Here is a 20110-nt window from a genome sequence, read left to right on the forward strand (position 1 = left end):
TACTGGTTGGTTTGGTGAGTTTTGGTAACTTTGTTTTTTTCTTGTAGGCAAGGGACCCGTGAGTGCAATCACTCTTTCCTCCCATTTTCTTAGCTTGGCATGGCATGAGAAATGCAAAGGAAAGGGAGAAAAGATCTCCCTCAAATATCTTCTATATAAGAAAGAAATAAAGGCTAAAATAATTAGAAGGCCTTATAAGGCTAATGTCACAATTTCAAAGGTTTGAAACAACCGATTTTGTGGCCCATGTTGGCAAGCTCTTTGCCTTAAAGGGGTTTTAATTGACAGGAATATTTTAAAGACTGGAAAGGTTCTAGCCTCTCTCTTTCTGCAGGATTGATTCTCATTTGACTATAATGAAGACAGATCTATGTTCACTGTTCTGAGCTGCTGTGGAAATGTGTATAAGTCCATATGTACTTTTCAGACACCATGCAGAAGTCCTTGAAAAGCAATATGGCAAAGTGAATGGAGAACTGGCTTGGTTCAGAAAGAATTGCTGTTTACTTGTTCAGGCATGAATGACTCTTCATGACCCCATGGGTCACACTATCCATGGGGTTTTCTTGGCAAAAATACTGAAGAGGTTAGCCTTTTCCTTCTTCAGGGAATTTGTCCAAAGTCAGACACAGCTAATAAAAGTAATTGGAACTCTTCTGACTCCAGGCCAGGATTGTATCCACTGAGCCTCAGGAAATGAAGAACACCTGAATTCAAATCATATATTGGTAGTGTGATACTTGGAAAATTTTTTTAGTCTCTTATGTATAATTCCCTGCCTATCCTGCCCTTCGCTAAGAGCAAATTGTCTCAATTTGTAGACATTTGTAGAGGGAATTCCTCCCTGGGAAGCTACATCCATCCAACCCATAACCTTCAAAGCCCATTCATGTGGAATTATTACATTTTATTATCATGCTCCTTAGTAATATGGGCTATGTTGTCATCATAAATATTAAATTCTTTATTTAACCCTTGACAAGTTTTTGTTTGCTGATAGGGCCCTGAATAGTTAAAAGGTTGGACACCTTTGCTCCCTATATAGCTAACATCACAGATAAGCACCAAAAATACCAGTCTTTATTGTATTGTTTTGTTAATCATGTTTGTTACTAGATCGATGTTGTTTTGCCAATAATAAATGTGTTTGTTTTTTAAAATCAATGAACATGTTGAGATAAAATTTCCTTAAGTATCTCCTTAAACCTGGTCATGAGTAGGAAGATTATGAAATTCAGATTAAGTAGAGCATCAAGAGAAGTCAGATTGGGAAGGAGACTGAGAGGTTGGAAAAATATTATTTATGATTATTTTATTATCAATTTTCTCTGGCTGCCCCTCATATTTGGAAGGCTCTCCTACCCTCTTCAGGAAATTTTCCCCAACTTCTTTGAATTCTAATGCCTTCCATCTATTCATTTTTTCCTATTTATCCTGTACATAATTTATTTGGTATATATTTGTTTCCATGTTGTCTCTCCCATTAGGCTTTAAACTCCTTGAGGACATGAAATATCTTTTTTTTTTGGTTTTTTTCACAACAATGAGGTTAAGTGACTTGCTCAAGATCACATGGCTAAGTATTAAAGAGACTGAGGTTGAATTTGAACTCAGGTCTTCCTGGCTCCTACTAATCCCAGGAATTATCTTTTGACATTTTTTTGTATCACTGAGCATAATGCTTAATACGCAGTAGACATTTAAAAAAATTGATTGATTGGAAATCAGGATTAGTCCCCTATACTTTGATAGGATTTCTAATATTCCACAGGAAGTAAATCAGTTCTCGGAAATCTTTGGTTTGACCATGAACAAAAGGGGGATAATAACTATTGAATATCTATATTTCCCCTCCTTTCTTTTGGATTTGGATTCACATAGTATTTATTTTCTATTTACCTTGTTGTTTCCCCCTCAGTACAGTTTAAGTTCTTTGAGGGCATAATGCTGAAGCATAGTGCCTGGAATTGAGTAGGTACTTGATAAATGATTCCTAAGGACAGGGACTTTTGACTTTCTTTTTGTTTTGTTTTTGTCTTTGCATCCCTGTCATCTAGCACAGTGTCTGACCCTGGGCACACAGTAAGTACTGAATAATTGCTTTTTAGTTGCATTTTATTAAAGTAGAGGATTCCCATGGTTAATAAGCTTAAGTTCGATGAAGTTCCAGCAAAAGGAAACTGAGAAAGAGCAATATTGAGTTCCTGTGTCTCTTTCACAAAATTCTACCTGGCATATAGAGGCATTCTTCTTAGTCCTGTTTATATTTCATGAATACCAGTGGAGTACTTAGGTTATATATTTATAATCCCTCTCACTCTCATTGCCTACTGTCAGATTTAGAGCTGGAAAGGATCTTAGAAGTCCTATTATTCAATACATTCATTTAACAGATGGGAAAACTGAAACCAGGAGAAATCAAATAACTATCTACAGTATCAGAGAAAGATTCAAACCCAAGTCTTGACTTCAAATTCAGTACTTCTCTTTTCATGCCCATTTTCAACCCCAATTTCTGATCACACTTTTTCTGGATGATTAAATATTGTAATGTCACTAATAATACTGCGCCCACATTCACAGTAAGAATTTTTCTAATCTGACTTGTCTCCCTATTTAGCTGGGATCTCATACACAGCTTTCTTCATTTAGCTTCCTGGCAACCTTCAGCTGTGTATCAAATCTGCATAACCAACACATACTCTTAACACTACTGTGTCTATTTTGTTAGATACAAAACACAAAAAAATGCATATAGATGTGACTCCTTGCAAATCTATACACATTTCCCCTAGGTCTTTTCTGTGTACAGTAATTCTTTCATTCATTAATTTTTTTACACAAATTCCTCAAGTTACCAATCTCTCTTTCCTTTTACTCTACTTTATTGAGTCACTACACTCCATTAGGGAAATGGCATATTTTATTTTCCTGTCTTTTCTTCTCAAAGAGTCTATGTAGAATTTACATATCTTCCTTCTTGATTCAGTGAAATGCTCTTCCTCCTTTCTAATACCAATTCTTTCAGATCTTTTTGATCTTATCCCCTCCTCTTTCCTCTCAATTATACTATGCCTCTTTTCTTTAAAAAAAAAAAACCACAATATTTATTTTGCCTGGACTTGTGATTTCATCAGGGTAGGGAACTTTCTTAACTGCTGTGGCTTAGCATCAGAGTCACTGACATTGACACATATTGACTGCTTGAACCCAGACAAGCTAGTTAACCTTTCAGTACCCTTAAGCAAATCTCTAAGACTATAAGTTATAGATAACTGAAGATCTGCATTGGTAGAGAGACTTCCTAGGTCAAGAATTCCTTTTATCAAAAAAAATCACAGGTCCAGACCAGACCAAAAATGATTACAATTAATTAGTGTAAACTTCTGGTTTTGCCTTTCTTTTTAACTTTGCATTATTTTGTAAAGGTCCTTTCATAATTCTTTATATTCATTATGGTTGTCAATCTCAGTTTCATTATCATATTCCATTATGTTAATACTACACAAGGTATCTAATCATGTTCCTTCTTTTGTACATTAAGATTATCTTCATATTTAATTTGAATTTTTATTGATATCTTTTTGGCTTTTAAATCATCTGTATTTCTCAATAAGTCTCTTTTAAATCAAGAATTTTAAAAGAGAGAAAAAAAAAAACCAAGCCTTCTACCAAGTGCAGTATTATATATTGCATTACATAACCTCAGATCCTCACCTCTTTCTTCTTTGGGGTCAAGTTTGGTCATTGTAATTAACTACAGGGGGCAGTTAGGTGGTGCAGTGGGTAGAGCACTGGCCCTAGAGTCAGGACAACCTGAGTTCAAATCCAGCCTCAGACACTTTATAATAATTGCCTAGCTGTATGACCTTAGGCAAGTCACTTAATCCCATTGCCTTAAATAAATAAAATTTTAAAAATTAAAATTAAATTAAAAGTAATTAACTACATTCAGTTTTGATTACTTTATTGTTGATCTTTCCATTCATAGGTTTGTATATTTGTATGTTTGTATATTGTGTTTTGTTTGCTTCATTTTCTTTTATTCATGCAAGTCTTTCCATGCTTCTCTGTAGTCACTAATATTCTTATACCACAGTAATATTGAGATATCATAACTTATTTACTCATTTCATCAGTAGACATCTGCTTTGCTTACAGTTCTTTGCGACTATAAAAACTATTATTATAATAACATTAACATATAATTTTAAGATTTAAGATATATAATATATAATTTATACATTCTATCTCATTTTATCCATACAACAATCCTACTAATAACATATAGGATCTTTTACTTGTACTTTTTGTAATTACAAATAATACTATTATAAATATTTGAAAATATCTTATTCAAATACACCAGAATAAAGTATATGATTATTTTTTATCATTTTTGCTGCAAGCCTCTCCAGAGTTCTTTTAGTTTCTAATGTTTTGTAGCTTCACCAGCAATGACTTAGTATGGCTGTTTTTGACCTGGTCCTTTCAGCTTAACATTGAGCTTTTAATTGCCTTGCTATTTTCAGATCCAAAATATTACAAAATTATTCACATTTGAATTCCTTTGATGAATGAGGTCAAGCATTTTAAAAATATGTGATTGTACTTTATATTTATATTTATATTGTACATATACTTTACATTTAAAGTGATAAACTCTTCGCATTTTCTGTTAGAAATTGAGATTTCAAATCTGTTATCATGTATCTTTTTCTTATATTTTCAGTATTCTTTCTTTCCTCTTCTCGTCCAACATTTTCAAGTCTCTCCTTTCTGTTATCTTCAAATTTCTCCAAAGAGAGTCGTGCATGAGATACATTGCCTCACTTCAGTAATTTCTGGTAAATGGCGCATCTGCTCCTATTGTCCCCTTGGCCAGGGTTTCTGATTGCTTTTTTAGCAATTAGCATATGTAGATTTATCTTATGAGACAAACATCCATAAAAGCACACAAGCAAAGTGGAAAGTATTTGTGTATGATTCACACTGTACTAGTAGTATTAAGTATAATTTTTAATTATTATGTCAGAATCTGCATTCAAAAGAAAACTGTCCTTCTAAGTAGTTGTCTTGGGATATTCTATATTTTTAACATACTCAAAATATTTCTAAGTATTTTATCATTTAATATTACTTTCTCAGTCAACTGTATAGAACAAAATACACCACATTTTATAATCAGAAATATATTCAACTTTATCATGTGGCTTACTAGATTTGGGTCCAAATAATTTTTGGCTGTTTAAAAATAATTTTTGACTGTTTAATTACCCTCTATAAGTATTTCTTACTTGTCAAAAAACTTGGATTCTAGAATGGAGAAGGAAGAAAGGACCAAAGGAAAATAAAGTTGGATTATCATTGACAGGACAATTGGTCCTGTCAAATATATATTCGGATTTGCCATTCTGAACCTAGACTGTGTGCCAGGAAACAAATGAAAGGTTAAATGTTCAATTCAGCAATGATTTTTTTGGTGTAGCTAGTATATAAAGATAAGCTAAGCTCTGAGAATATAAACAAGAAAAAGGCCTTGACTTCAAGGAGGCTACATTCTGAAACTGGCAATTTAATTATAACTTTAGTTTGGGGAACATATATTTTTATCTAAATTAGGTGTGGTAAATTTTTAAACTATTTTTAATAATGTAATAAATTATAGGTTTATTAGTTTGCCCATTTGGGGGGGAATGAATTATTACAAATAGCTTCATATTTCCCTCAGATTCAATTACCAATTGTCTTTAAATTTTCTGAACATAATTTATTATCTAAAAGTAATTTGTATCAGTAGTGATGGAAAACATTTTCTAAGATTTGCAGTAGAAACTAAAAACATATGCAAGAATTTTGAATCATGTTTAAGACAATTCCCTTATTTTAAGGGTTCCATGAGGAATTTAATTGCAAAATTCCACTAGCCAAACATTTGTTCATTTCAATCAAAAAAAAAAATCTCTTCTGAAGTCTACCACAGCAAGTAATTGTTCTAGAATTATCCTATCCTTATACTAAGTATATTAAGTATAACCTTCTAAAGAAACTGCTTCAAAAGGCACAGCTTTTTTTTTTTGATACACCTTAAGGTTTTTTTTATTTTGTTTTGTTTTCTAACCTTATCAAATTACTTATTTCTTCCTGGTTATAGGTGAAGCAGGAAATTCTATAAACTTCTAATAGATATAAGGTAGAAGTTCAGAGCTGTCTTGAGTTTCTCTAATATTAGTTACATGGAACATTTTTTTCATGTTTACTGATAACCTGTTTGTATCTGACCATTTACCCATTAGAGATTGATTTTTCAAAATTCAAATCAGTTCTCTCTCTCATATATCTATGACAAAATCTCCAAAACTACAGAATCCACACATTTGTGGAGAGAGAGAGAGAGAGATGCTTCCCTTCTAGTCTCAGCTACATCAGATTTGCTTAAAACATTTTTTGTAATTAAAATTATTTTATATTCTATGATCTTCTGTAGCCTTGTCTTCTATTTATGAATCTGGAGGAGGGCAGGTGAGTCAGTGGAACTCTTGAGCCAAAAAGAGTTCAAATCCTTCCAAGATATTTACAAGTTTTGGTTCAATTTCCTCAGCTATACAATGGGGACAATAAAGCATCTACCTGGCAGGACTTTTGTTGAACTAAGTCAAATAATATGTATTGTGTATAGGCTATAGATACACATGCTTATTCCCCACCCTTTTTATGTAGAACATTTATCCTATTATCTCCATTATGTGCCTGTCTCAAATCCCTTCTTATTCCAATCCATCCTACATTCAACTACCAAAATTATTTTTCTCAGGACCAATCATATCACTCCACCACATCTATATTTGGCATTCAAAGCCTTTCATAACAAGTACTTTTCTAACCCTCTTTTATATTACTCCCCACCAGTTTTTTTAATCCAGCCATTCTCCTGGCTAGTCTATAAAATATTCTATATTTCTTGGGTTCAGGTATTTTCTCCATCTCCCATAGCTGCTCTCTCCCTCTTCAACTTTGCCTTCTGACTTAATCTACTTTAAGTCCCAATCAAAATACCATCTTTTATAGGAACTTTCCCTATCCCTCTTAATTCTAGTGCCTTCCTTATGTTATTTTCTACTCATCCTGTCTATATATATATTGTTTATGTGTATTTGTTTGCATGTTCTTTCCTCTATGGGGAAGTTAAGTAACACAATGAATAGAGCATTGGGCTTGAAATCACTCACTTTCATGAGTTAAAATTTGAGTTCAGATAATTTCTAGCTTGGACAAGTCACTTGAGCCCTGTTTGGCTAAGTTCCTCAAACGTGAAATTAGCTAGAGAAGGAAATGGCAAGCTGCTTCAGTATCTTTGCTTAAAAATAAAAATCCAGGGGCAGTAAGGGGGGCACAGTGAATAGAGCATCAGCACTGCGGTCAGGAAGACCCGAGTTAAAAGTTTCAGACAATCTTTCCCCCATTCCTTGAGGGGTGGAACTGCTTTTTGTCTCTTTTTGTATCCACAATGTCTGGTTCATTGATATCAACTTATCTCCACCTTATTATATTTGTAGAGGTTCTTGCTATTGTTCGTTGATTTCCGCAGATTCCACAAGATTTTTTCAAAAGGGATATGTTGCATTCATTTGAGTGACATTGAACACATAATTGGAATCTATAACTTCTCTTGTATCTTGGACCTCATGTTTCACTAATTTTGTTTTATAAACATTTACATCATTAAAATATTTTATAATAACTTGTTACCCTCCTCCCCTTTTGGCCTTTCTATTTGGTGTTCTCATATAAATACATATTTGAGACTAGGCATCTTCAACCTTTTTGATTTGGAAGTATGGAAGTCCTGCTAGTTCAGAAGTCAGTGTAAACCACAGGGGGAGAGGACTAACTGCATCTAAGTCTCTAGTTTCTTTACTTTAGGCATAAAAGTTCTTCTCATCTATTCTTTAATTGCTGTCTTCTGACCCATTGAGTCCAACATATTCATGGATTATACTTCCTTACCTTCATGTGGTTTTTTCAGAATCAATGTTTTCTGCCTCTTTTGGAATGCTAGAGAATGAAAGTGAATTACTGCTATGAAGTAACTGGGCCTCAAAACCCAGATCTTGAAACACAAGCTTTTGAGGTCAGTGATAATGTGGCTATGTCCAAGAGACTGGGTATGCTTTCTTTGGGAAGTTGAGTAGCTTTAATTACTTAAATTCTCTAATGCTATTTCATGAAGATTTTACCTTGTATATTGTTTTAATTATTCTGATTTGGCACAATTTCCTTTTTTAAAGTATTTTTTAAGGTAGGAGAAATATGTGCTATTTATTATGTTGACAGTCATGTGTCAAGGAAAAAAAAATTTCCACTCAATAAAATCCTCTTTTCAATACCCAGTTCAATTTTTCCTTATTCCAACAAACCATTCCTCCAGTCAGGAGTGAAAAACTTCCTCCTAGAATATGTTATTCATAAAGGAGAATAAAAGAATAGTATTAAATATTGAGCATAGGAGGTGACAGCAAACATATTGCATGGTCAGGGGAAGGGGCAGAGAGGGAAAGTCAAGCATTGTAGTTCAGTGGTGTGAGGAATGGTTAATCATTTTCTCATAATTTTCATAAAACATTCTCTTTAAAGACCATCCATGAGGGTGGCTAGGTGGTGCAGTGAATAAAGCACCAGCCCTGGAGTCATGAGTACCTGGGTTCAAATCTGGTCTCAGACACTTAATAATTACCTAGCTGTGTGTCCTTGGGCAAGCCACTTAACCCCATTGCCTTGCAAAAAAAGAATTAAAAAAAAAAGACCATCCACTTTGTTTTCTCTGCAAACTTTCCCAGTCATTATCTCTTGGGATAGGAAAATTCCATTTCTTTTCAAGCTTTTCCCCTCCATTAGAAGTTAATAAAAATCACCTCTTATATTTGATTAGTATAAACCAATTTACTTAGACTCAAACATTCTGTTCCAGTTTCTAGACATAACAAAGTTAAATGACCAGAGCCTAGACAAGAGGACCAAGTACATTTGGCAATGATCTGAATGGCAAATACAGGTGCATATTTCCCTTCTCCTACAACAGTGTGTTTCCAAATGCAGAAGTCTTGGCAGTTACACAGTAACATATGCTCAATTATGTTCTTCACATTCTTTTAGGCACATTAGTTACCATTTGTCCCAGTTTCACCAAAACAAGGTATGATAGATTCTATTCTCCATGATCAGGTGATGGGACTGAGGTATGGAGTGGTTGGATTTCTTGCCCAAGTGTGCAATGGGTTCCTATTGCAGAGGTGATGTCCCAAGAGAAGAAGATGAAAGGTAACTGCAGGCCAGGTGCAACTTCTTCAGTCCAGCCCAGTGGACCCTCAATGAAGGATGTAAGCTTGGGACAGGACCAAGAATGAGTTAGACTAAATAGGGCAGGTTAAAAAAAGAGCCTTGACCTAGAGCTAAAGGAGCAGTCAGAGTTTTGTCTTCTTGGTCACCAGGTTGCTTGTGTTCCCCTTGATGTTGGAAGGCATTGTGTCCTCCAGACTATAGGCATCTTCTGCTTTCACAGGGATGTAGTAATAGCCCATAATGGAAAAGATGAGACAAACAATAAGCAGAAGACAGGAAAACAAGATAAATTCAGCCCACTGTGAAGAGAAAGACAGAAAGAAAAAAGCAATTTTAAAAACCTTTAGGGAACATATCAAGGTTCACTGAGGAATTGTGTGTATGGGTGTCTTGAGGAGGCATTTCAGAATACTCAGGGCTAGATCATTTTGTGAAGATGGAATGATTATTAAAATGGACAATGAGAATGCCCATTTTCTGAGGATTGAATCAAGATAACTAGTCTGATACTACAGTATAGGAATTGCTAGCTAGGTATTACAACTTTGTTTCCTTCTATCATATGTTGTATCAGGACCATGGGAGAAAATGAAATATTGATTTTTCTAAATATCTTGATATTAGAAGATGTGGATGGAGTTAATTTCCAGTTCAGTGACTACACCTCATGTATAATATTTACATTACCTGCCTCACTGAATTACAGTAAGGAATTTGTTTTGTAAATTGTAAACTAATACGTGGCTCAATATATTTAGAGCTGTGCTATTCAGTGTAGATATCAATGTAAATAGCAACCTTTCTTAAAGAGTTGTTGTTAATGAAAAATTCATCAACATATATAGACAGCATGGTGATGAGTCCCTGAACTTATGGTTGGTCTTTGGAGGACAGACATAGACAGTTCTTTATTCAACAAGTTCATAGTTTTGTAAAATAAACCAGAGTTCATATTTTGCTGGCATAGTTTTCATCACTCCAAGGACACCTATATACTATGATAACAACCCAAAATATAACAAAAAATGAGACAAAGTACAAATTTACAACCTTACCATTATTTTTTTAGTAAGGAGAGGATATGACCTCTTACTTAAAATACTTAAATACTTAACTATAATTCATACAGGGATTACAGTTGTAACCAGACATACATGGGAGAAGGAAAGGAAATGAGTTGTCCTCAGTTAGTTCCTATCACAGTGGAGACCCTCTGCTGGCCCCATTCTCCTTTCCATGCCCCTCAATCCAAATTCAATAGTCTTTCTACCATATTGAGTTTCCTGGAAGTTTTTACTTTTTAATTCTCCTTTTAGTTCTATGCTGATTAAGCATCTTCAAATTACCATAATTCAAAGATCTATGATTTCTATTGCCTAGGTATTTTCTGACCATTGTGATTTACATGACTGGAGTTTCCACCTATGTCTTTCAAATACTGTGCTGAGGTCACAAAAATTCAACACCTGATGACAAACTACTATTTCTGAACTTAATGAAATTGAAGCTTGGAAAGCAGACATAGATGGCAACTCTGGGTTTGCTTTCAAAATCTTCCTAGAGCAGTAGGATCTAACAAGAGTTTACATTGATGGCATAATCTTTGAGAACTAAAGTTTCTCACCTTACAATGTCTAGATCTGAGAGTAGAATTTCAGTGGGTGTATGAATGGATTCCCATATCTCTACCTAACTTCCATGGAGCTTCCTTGCTCTACTTCCTACCCAAAACCTCTCCTCCTTGGTTGAATGCAATTCATACCTGTACCAAAGCACTTGTCTGTGCCACAATAAGTACGATGATATTTCCCAAGGCCACTGTCAGGAGCCAGACTGCTTGTAGCACCGATTTCATGCTGAGGGGAGCCTAAAGAGGAAACAAAGAAGCTTGTAGTTTTCTCAGGATTATTCCCTCCCTAACTCCATTTCCAAGAAAGTGTAAGAGACTTTCCTAATATCAGTATCTTATCCTTATTGTATTCATCAATAATACTAAGTGATATTAGGAAAGTCTCTTAACACTACTGTGTAAGAGACAATGTTAAGTTCTTGTTGCATAGACAAAAACCAAACAATTCTTGCCTTTGAAGAGTTTTTATATTCTATTGGGGTATAAATCACTAAGCTTAGCTATCTTGTTGGTTCAAGAACTACATCTGCCTCTGAGAACATGAGTTACCGAGTCCTGTGGTTATGAAGAGTCACTTGAAGTTAACTCGACACTCTACCATTGTCATAGGTTGGTATTCTAAGGCCTAAGTGGAAAGAGGTCCTTGGCCTGTGTCCTTTACCTTGTTCAGGAAACGCAATTCAAATTAACAGTTCCCTGAATGATGCTCAAGGTTAACTGCAGATGACAAGAGTAGTCATAAATTAAAAGACATTGATTGCTAGAAGGAAAGCTATGGCAAATCTAGACAGATTATTAAAAAGTGACAAAGGTCTATATAGTCAAAGCTATGGTTTTTCCAGTAGTAATGTACAACTGTTCTCTGCTGAGAAGCACAGAATCAATGCTTTTGAATTGTGCTGAAAGAGACTTTGAGAGTCCTTTGGACAGCAAGGAGATCAAATCAAAGAAATTAATTCATGCTTTTCACTGGAATAAGCTTCAACAATTAATAGCCACCAGAATGAGAAGACAGGATTCATTGGATAAGATATTGATATTAGGAAAGATGGAAGACAAAAGAAAAAGGGGTCAAAAAAAGGATGTATCAAAAAAAAGGTAGAATCAAGGACACAATGAACATGATCTTGGACAGACCAAGAGATAGTGGAGAATAGAAGGGCCTGTGAGTGCTATGGTTCATCAGATCATGAAGAATCAGATTCAAGTGAATGACTGAATGACAAGAATCATGCTACTCCTATCTCTATAAATCTTTACATGAGACAGCTCTGAAAACTGGTCAGTCAGTCATTATTAGGTGACTGTGGGGCATTGTGCCAGTACTAATACTAATAAATAATAAAGATATGCAGTTTCATGTATGATCTTCTCATTCTTTTATACTATGAAAATGCTCCTATTATTTGATATTGGTTAAATTTAACATAAAAATGAAAAATATATTTTAAAAATACCTTACCTGAGAATAGGAGAACTCAAGCCCTGTGACAGAGAACATAACCTCAGCTGCCGTAACTAATATGTATTGAGGCAATTGCCATGCAATGGACATTTGATTGGGTGAAATATCTTCAGTTTTCCATGTCTGGAGACCCTTATCAGAACTCTAAGCAGGAAAGAAGGAAGGCATACCAATCAAAAGTATAAGCAAAACACCTCTTGACCCTTTTAAAGTCTTCTCCTAAATTTTTATTCTTTTCAACCTATTACTTTTTGTTTTTTTGGATTTTGCAAAACAATGGGATTAAGTGACTTGCCCACAGAGCTAGGTAAATATTAAGTGTCTGAGGCCAAAATTGAACTCAGATCCTGGACTGGTGCTCTATCCACTGTGCCACCTGGCTGTCCTTCAGTCTATTACATTCAAGGCCATCTTCAACTTCTACTCTGACAGATATCCAACAGGTCAGATCTAACAGGATCAGATTAGAAAATATAATAAAAATCAATGACTTATCTTCCCTCATATATATAAATAATTTTCCCAGGCCTCTATGACAAGAGCTTTGAACCAAAAGGCCAAAAGACCAAAGCTAAATTGACCCTTTTGCAATAATAGACAGCTGTTTCATTTCTTATCCTTCAAAACAAGTGTCTCAGTGACAGGGGTTTCAAGGAACAAAGAGACTCAAGTCATATCTAGGAAACAGCTGAAGGGGAATTCTGATTTCCAATCCTCACTCTACTGAGAACTATAAAATAACATCACCCCTTTATATCTTTAGTCCTAGAAATAGGTACATAACATGTAGAGACTTCAGGGGACTTTCAAGGGTTAGTATGAGCAATGAATGCCAATGGATGAATCTGCTTCCTGCATACATTTTATCTTTTTTGACTTGCTTACAGATCCTATCCTACTTCCACACAGCCTTCTTAGGGGAGGGAAAGTGAAGATAAGGAGGAACAGAAATGAGAAAGGGGAATGCTACCTACATTAGTAATAACAACTAAGTATGCTGCACCAAAGTCCAGCAAACCCAGATCCAAGAAGAAATCCTTGTGGCTTGTCCTACATTGCACATGATGGTATCTGTAGAAAGAGCAAAACAGGGATCACATATCCAAAATGACAGTCTCACAAAGATATTCCCTATTCTAGGAAAAGTAGATATTGCTCTCACTCATTCTCTCATACTCACTCCTTATCAATGTATTTTAAAAGAATCCAATAAAAACAAAAATAAATGATTAAAGTGCAATTTTTATTATATTTCTATACCTTGAGCTAGAATTTTTAGTGTCAAGGTACAAGATTCTTCAAATTGAACAAATATGAGGGGTAAAGGAGCCAGCCTGGTTATTTAATGGACAGTAGATCTTGAGGAGCACTCCAGTAAGATCCCTAAGTAACTGAAAAGTTGCAGAAATTTACTGGGCTCAGGGAGGGCAGTTCTGGCTGATAAACCATTAGGATGTGCAGGGAAAAGATTACTAAATGGAAATGTTTCTTCAGTCATAATTCTATTGTTGGAAGTTGCCATCTGGTTTCTGGAGGCCTGTCCAGAACTATGAACATGTAGGAAGGAAAAATGACTTGGGCCTTCTCTATTTAACTTTATATTCAAACTTATGGGAAGAACATAATTTGAAAACTCAAAGGCCAATCCACATCTCTTTCCATAACCAATGACTCCACATATGTCTCAACATTCTACCTATGCACAATGCAAATATTTGATAAAGTCCTGTAAAAATAATTCCCATGAAGATAAGGTTTCTTACTTTCCCCTTTCCACGGTTTTGTAGGCAGAGATGCCGTAGTCTTCACCAACACTGATGGAGACATCTCTGCTTAAGGTGAGGTTAACATCCTTTTCCAACATATTAATAAACCTATGAGTCAGGATAAGGTTGTTAGAACAGAATTATACAAACATCTGAAATGAATTCCCTAATATAGGAGTTCTTAACCTGGGTCCATGAGCTTGTTATTTTGTGACTTTTCTTTAAAATGTTTTGATAATTGTATTTTCCATAGAATTGGCTCTTTGTAATCCTATGTACTTTATATTATGATTTTTAAAATATGCTTCTGAAAATGAGTTCAAGATTACAAAAAAGTTAAGAATTCCTGATCTAATCTTTCATTCTTCAGAGCAGAAAGCAAGAGGGAAATATACATTATACATGTAGGAAGCTTTTAGGCAATGGAATATAGGACTGAAATGATTGAGCTATGTCCTTACTCCCTCAAAGCCAACCTGACTCTCTGCTATGTGTTTGCTCCCAGGGAAAATCCTCTTGGCAAGCCAGGAATAAATCTCTAAACACAAGGTGTGAGTATCTCCACCCACAGCCCACAGATCAAACCTAGACCATGATCCAGTGGGGCAAGAACCCAAGGAATTTCCAGTGATACATACCTCACAGATGCCATCCCATTGGCTGTTGAAGTTACCATGTCCTTCATCTATAACACAGGGGGGAAAATGAGTCAGAAGATTGTCAAATGATATAAGTAGGCAATTCAAAAAGAAAGAAATCTAAATGATTAAAGGAAATTGGAAAAAATGCTGCAAATTGTGAATAATGGGATAAATTAAAATTAGATGATCCTACTTCTTACTTTCTATTAGTGAAGATAATCAAAAACAAAAAGAAAAAGAAAATAACATCTGTTTATAGGGAGAAGAAGTTAGTTGTCCAGCTATTATGGAATGCTATTTGAAACTACTCCCACTTGGGGGGGGGGGCAGATATATTACTAGTAAGCCTAAACTCCAAAGAAAAAAGAAAAGGATCGACTGGAGAATGGTTAAATAAAATGTGGCATATGAATGTAGTAAAACATGATACCCACTTCCTAAGAGTGATAAACTCAATTCAAGGAATGTAATATACTTTTTTTTAGGTTTTTGTAAGGCAAATGGGGTTAAGTGGCTTGCCCAAGGCCACAGGGTTAGGTAATTATTAAGTGTTCTGAGACTGGATTTGAACCCAGGTACTCCTGACTCCAGGGCCGGTGCTTTATCCACTGCGCCACCTAGCCGCCCCGTAATATACATTTTTAGACAAGGTAAATGTACAAGGAATATTGTATTTTTTCATTTGAGAGGAGATTAGAATGGGAGTTCAGAAGTAATGTAATACTTTCAACGTATGGTTTCACACATAATTCTTTTCTCTATTCTACTTTGTATTTAATGACATACTTTCATATACAGAGTAAAAATCTTTTTAACCCTTTAGACCTAGGGGAGCAGTGAATTGCATGATAAGAACCACAAAGACCATTCTGCTCAATTAATTAGCTCATCACCTCACTCTGTACTGCCAGTCAGTCTCACCATAAAGGATCATCCCAACACTCACCAGAATGCTAGAGACTCCACTTTGAACTCTATGTATGACCAAGCTGTATCTGTTCTTCTCTTCTAGGATGTGCTTAGTGGTGACAGACATGTTGTGATACTGTAGCTGGAAGTGAAAACTCTGGTTCTCTGTGGTCAGGAGCATTTTGTAATGGTCTGTTGTAATTACCTGTTTGTGCACGGTAAAGAGTCTTCATCATTGACAGCACAAGTATGAATCGTTCTGCTTAACAAGTGCATAGCCATGGTCCCAATCACATAACTTCTCATTTTCCTTGTTTGTACATTATTAGATTGGAAGTCTAGAGACCACCAGTTGATCTCTAAAACTGTGATCCTGCGGAGCTATCAAATAGGTACTTTGCTTATTTCAAAAGGATCACAATTTCACAATGGGTGAGGGAAATGTTCATTATCATTATGGGTATGAGTGAAGCTATAATACAGTTAACAATCCTTATTGTCAAACTGGTGAATAGTCCAGGAGTTCTTGACCTTTTTAGTATGAACTTTCTGACACTCTGGTGAAGCTTATGGACCCTTTTCTTCTCAGAATGTTTTTAAATACACATAATTTATAGGATTATAAAGGAAACCAATTATATTGAAATAAAGATGTATTTTTCCCCATGTAAGAACTAATCTAGAAAGGTTAATGATTAACAGACAGTTGAAGATCTTTAGCTGGACCATTTGAATAACCATGCTGATAACTGGGGATGCTGTGCAGCATGATCCGAAATCACTTTGGTTCCATCTCCTCTCCTTACCTGAAAGGGTTTGATGGGATTTGGGAACAGAGAGCTATTCTGATAATCCATCAATGTCACGTTCACTTCTTCATCCGCTAGATTCAGAATCCTCAGGTAAATCTCTTTGGCTCCTGGCTCATGAGGGCTCAGCTCCTAAGTAAGAACAATAAGCAACATGCAAGAATCAGAAGCATCAGAGGCAGCTAAGTGTGAGTGGATAGAGCACTGGCCCAGGAGCAGAAGAAGGTGAGTTCAAATCCAGCCTCAAAAACTTGAAACTTATTTTAACTGTGGGACCCTGGACAAATCAGAATTCCAACCACCTCCTTCCCCACCCCTCAAAAAAAAAAATCATAAGCATCATGGAGTTCAGTCATGATCTTCAACTTTGTCTTGATAGTTAATGAATGAAATGTCATCTATGTGACCAGCATCAGCATCATAGACATTTATAGTTTAATAAAAATGACAGGAAATAGAAAGTTCAGGAAGATATGAATTAAGAAGGCAGCACTCTAAAATGGTTGAAAGACCTGGGGTCAAATCTCATCTCTGCTAAGGTTACAACCATTAGCTCATTTTGGGAAAACATATCTACTGCTACTCTCTTTGAACATCAGTTCTCTTTTGTCAAAATGATTAAGTGCCTATTTATAAACTGTCAAAGCTAGTCCCAAAGATCTTAGTATAGTTTTAAGTCACTAAAGTGTTTTTGGATACTCTGTATAAAATAAATGATTCTGATGTCTCCTATGCAAAAGTTACCTTTCATTCTTAAAGTGATGACAGGGGAGCACAAGTTCTGATATTATCTATTAATCTGGGAAGTCTTTGAGTATGATTCCTAATAAAAGACTGTGTATTGGTCATCCAAGAAACACCAAAAAAATTTATGTGAGGTTGGCTAGGTGGCACAGTGGATAGAGCACCGGCTCTGGAGTCAGGAGTATCCAAGTTCAGATCTGGCCTCAGGCACTTAATAATTACCTAGCTGTGTGGCCTTGGGCAAGCCACTTAACCCCATTGCCTTGCAAAAAAAAAAACCTAAAAAAAAATTTATGTGACTCACTATTGCAATACTTTTTTACTGTGGTGGTCCAGAACTAAACTAACAATATCCCCAAGATATATCAGTGCCATGAAGGAAGTGAGTAACTACAAGGGTGATTTCAAAATATAGTCATTTGAGTTTTAAATCCTCTCTTTGAAAACTCTTTTCTGACCTCTCCTGCTTCCCTATCGGGAAAAGGGAGTTCTTCTTCCAAAGCCTGTTCATTAGGTCATAGCAATTCCTATTAAAGAACCTAAATCTATTAAAGTGAGAACAATTAACCTATCTGTGTTAGTGAAAAGCTCATCCATAATAATAAAACCATGAATATTTTGCTATTATTGTTGGCAACATTGAGAAAAACTGTAGACAACTGATGCAATATGATTTATTTTGCTAGAAACATAAGCATGTTTATAAAGAGGGCTTTCTTTTTCTTTTTTTCCTGTTTGGTTTTGGGGTTTGCTTGGTTTTTTTGATGGTACAATGGAATTCCAAGACTTTCCTAAGGTCACACAGTTAGTAAATATAAATTATCTGAGGTCAGATTTGATAGAACTGTCGCCCTATCCAATGGGCCACTTAGCTGCCCAGTTTTTCGTTTTTTATTCATGGTGGGAAGACAGTGGGAGGGATAGATTATAAAAGCATGTAAAATACATTTTAAAAATAGTGCTATCTCTAAGCAGAATTAATATTTAGTGAGGCATTTTCAATTTGCATTAAAGTTTATATGTACTTGAATCTCAGTTTTGGACTCACATTTATCTTGATCTCAACAGTAGCTGCAATTGCAAATGCTAGGGATGCCAGGATCATACCAGTTGCCATTTTCCTAATAGATCTACAAAAGGGAAGGAAGAAAATCCATGACAGAGGGTTCTTTCAATATCCCTACTAGGCAGAAAATGAGAGAAAATTATTAAATATCTTCCACAAAAAGACATATTCATCTATGTGTAGATGAATGTCTCCAATACCCTCTACTTTCACCCCCCCAAAAAATGGGTTTCATCACCATAAAGCTTAAATTAAAATAACAGTTATGTTGAACTAGATAAAGATGCCTAGAGCCAAGATGGCAGAAAAGCAAGGACTAATACCTAGGGTTCTCTCTCAAATCCCTCAAAATACTCAAATTCTAGACGGACAGAATTCACATAAAGTAAAGAGTAAAACTATTTCCTAGCCCAAGAAAATTTAGAAAATTAGCAGGTCTGTTGTACCAGGGTGGGAAAGAAACACAGTGCAGTGCAGACTGAGCCACCACAGATCAGTTTTGCAATTCAGGAATAGGCAGTGGAAATAGTAATTGATGGTGAAAAACTAGTGGTGAAAAATCTGAAACAAGTTTCTCTGATAAAGACCTCATTTCTCAAACAGAAAACCATGTCAAATTTATGAGTTCAATTGATTAATGATCAAGAGATAGGAAGTTTTCAAATGAGGACATCATGTTATCAATTTAAATAATTTTTTTTAAAGTTCTACTCATTACTGATGAGAAATATCAGTTGGAACCATTCTGGGGTATGACATAATTCACACTATAAGGACAGAAAGAGAAAATGACAAATATTGGAAAGGATATACGGAAAGAGCCATTAATGTCCTATTGGAGGAGTTATGACATGACTCAACAATTCTGTAGAGCAATTTGGAACTATGCCTACCCCTTGACCTAGCACTGCCACTACTAGGTCTATATTCCAGAAAAGATGAACAGCAAGGAAAAGGAGCTCCATGTATAAGGATATTTACAGCAGCTCTATTCTACTGGTTGGGGAATGGCTCAACAAACTGCTGTATGTGATTATTATAGAATGCTATTCTGTCATAAGAAAGGATGAACAGCCTTAGTCTAATAAGTAGTATCTATCTGAAACCATCAATTAGTATTATATGCAATGGGGATAGGCTAGAGGCATTCCCAGTAAGAACAGGGGTGAGACAAGGATGCCCATTATCACCACTACTATCCAATATTGTTTTGGGTTTTTTTTTTAAGATTTTTGCAAGGCAAGAAGGGTTAAGTGGCTTGCCCAAGGCCAGACAGCTAGGTAATTATTAAGTGTCTGAGAACGGATTTGAACCCAGGTACTCCTGACTCCAGGGCTGGTGCTTTATCCAGACTATCCAATATTGTAATAGAAATGTTAGCCTCAGCAAAAAGAAAAGAAAAAGAAATTGAAGGAAATAGAATTGGGAAGAAAGAGATAAAACTCTCACTCTTTGCTGATGACATGATGGTATACCTAGAGAATTCCCAACAAATCATCTAAAAAACTACTAGAAATAGTTACCAACTTTAGCAAAGTCACAGGATATAAAATAAATCTTCATATATCCTCAACATTTCTATATACGAGAGCAGAAAGAGAAACCCCCATTCAAAGTAACTTCAGACAATACAAAATACTTGGGAATCTACCTACTAAGGCATACTAAAACTTTTTGAAAACAATTACAAAACACTTCTCACACTAATAAAATCAGATTTAAATAACTGGGCAAATATCAA

The 20110-nt window shown here is 35.3% G+C and overlaps 1 protein-coding gene across 1 annotated transcript in view; it reads right to left on the reverse strand.

Moving 5' to 3' along the window:
* Window positions 1-3963: 3963 nt before the first annotated feature.
* The window catches only part of SLC15A2 (solute carrier family 15 member 2), a 44672-nt gene continuing 28525 nt past the window's right edge, over window positions 3964-20110 (reverse strand). The window contains exons 15-23 of the mRNA XM_074214622.1: window positions 18352-18433; window positions 16557-16691; window positions 15788-15955; window positions 14839-14885; window positions 14198-14308; window positions 13409-13505; window positions 12432-12578; window positions 11102-11206; window positions 3964-9638 (exon numbers count right to left, since the gene is read on the reverse strand). Coding sequence (XP_074070723.1) covers window positions 9462-9638; window positions 11102-11206; window positions 12432-12578; window positions 13409-13505; window positions 14198-14308; window positions 14839-14885; window positions 15788-15955; window positions 16557-16691; window positions 18352-18433 — 1069 coding nt within the window. The 3' untranslated portion in view covers window positions 3964-9461. The remainder of the gene's footprint in view (window positions 9639-11101; window positions 11207-12431; window positions 12579-13408; window positions 13506-14197; window positions 14309-14838; window positions 14886-15787; window positions 15956-16556; window positions 16692-18351; window positions 18434-20110) is intronic.

The sequence above is a fragment of the Macrotis lagotis genome, chromosome 1 (assembly GCF_037893015.1).
Source record: "Macrotis lagotis isolate mMagLag1 chromosome 1, bilby.v1.9.chrom.fasta, whole genome shotgun sequence".
Classification (NCBI taxonomy): domain Eukaryota; kingdom Metazoa; phylum Chordata; class Mammalia; order Peramelemorphia; family Peramelidae; genus Macrotis; species Macrotis lagotis.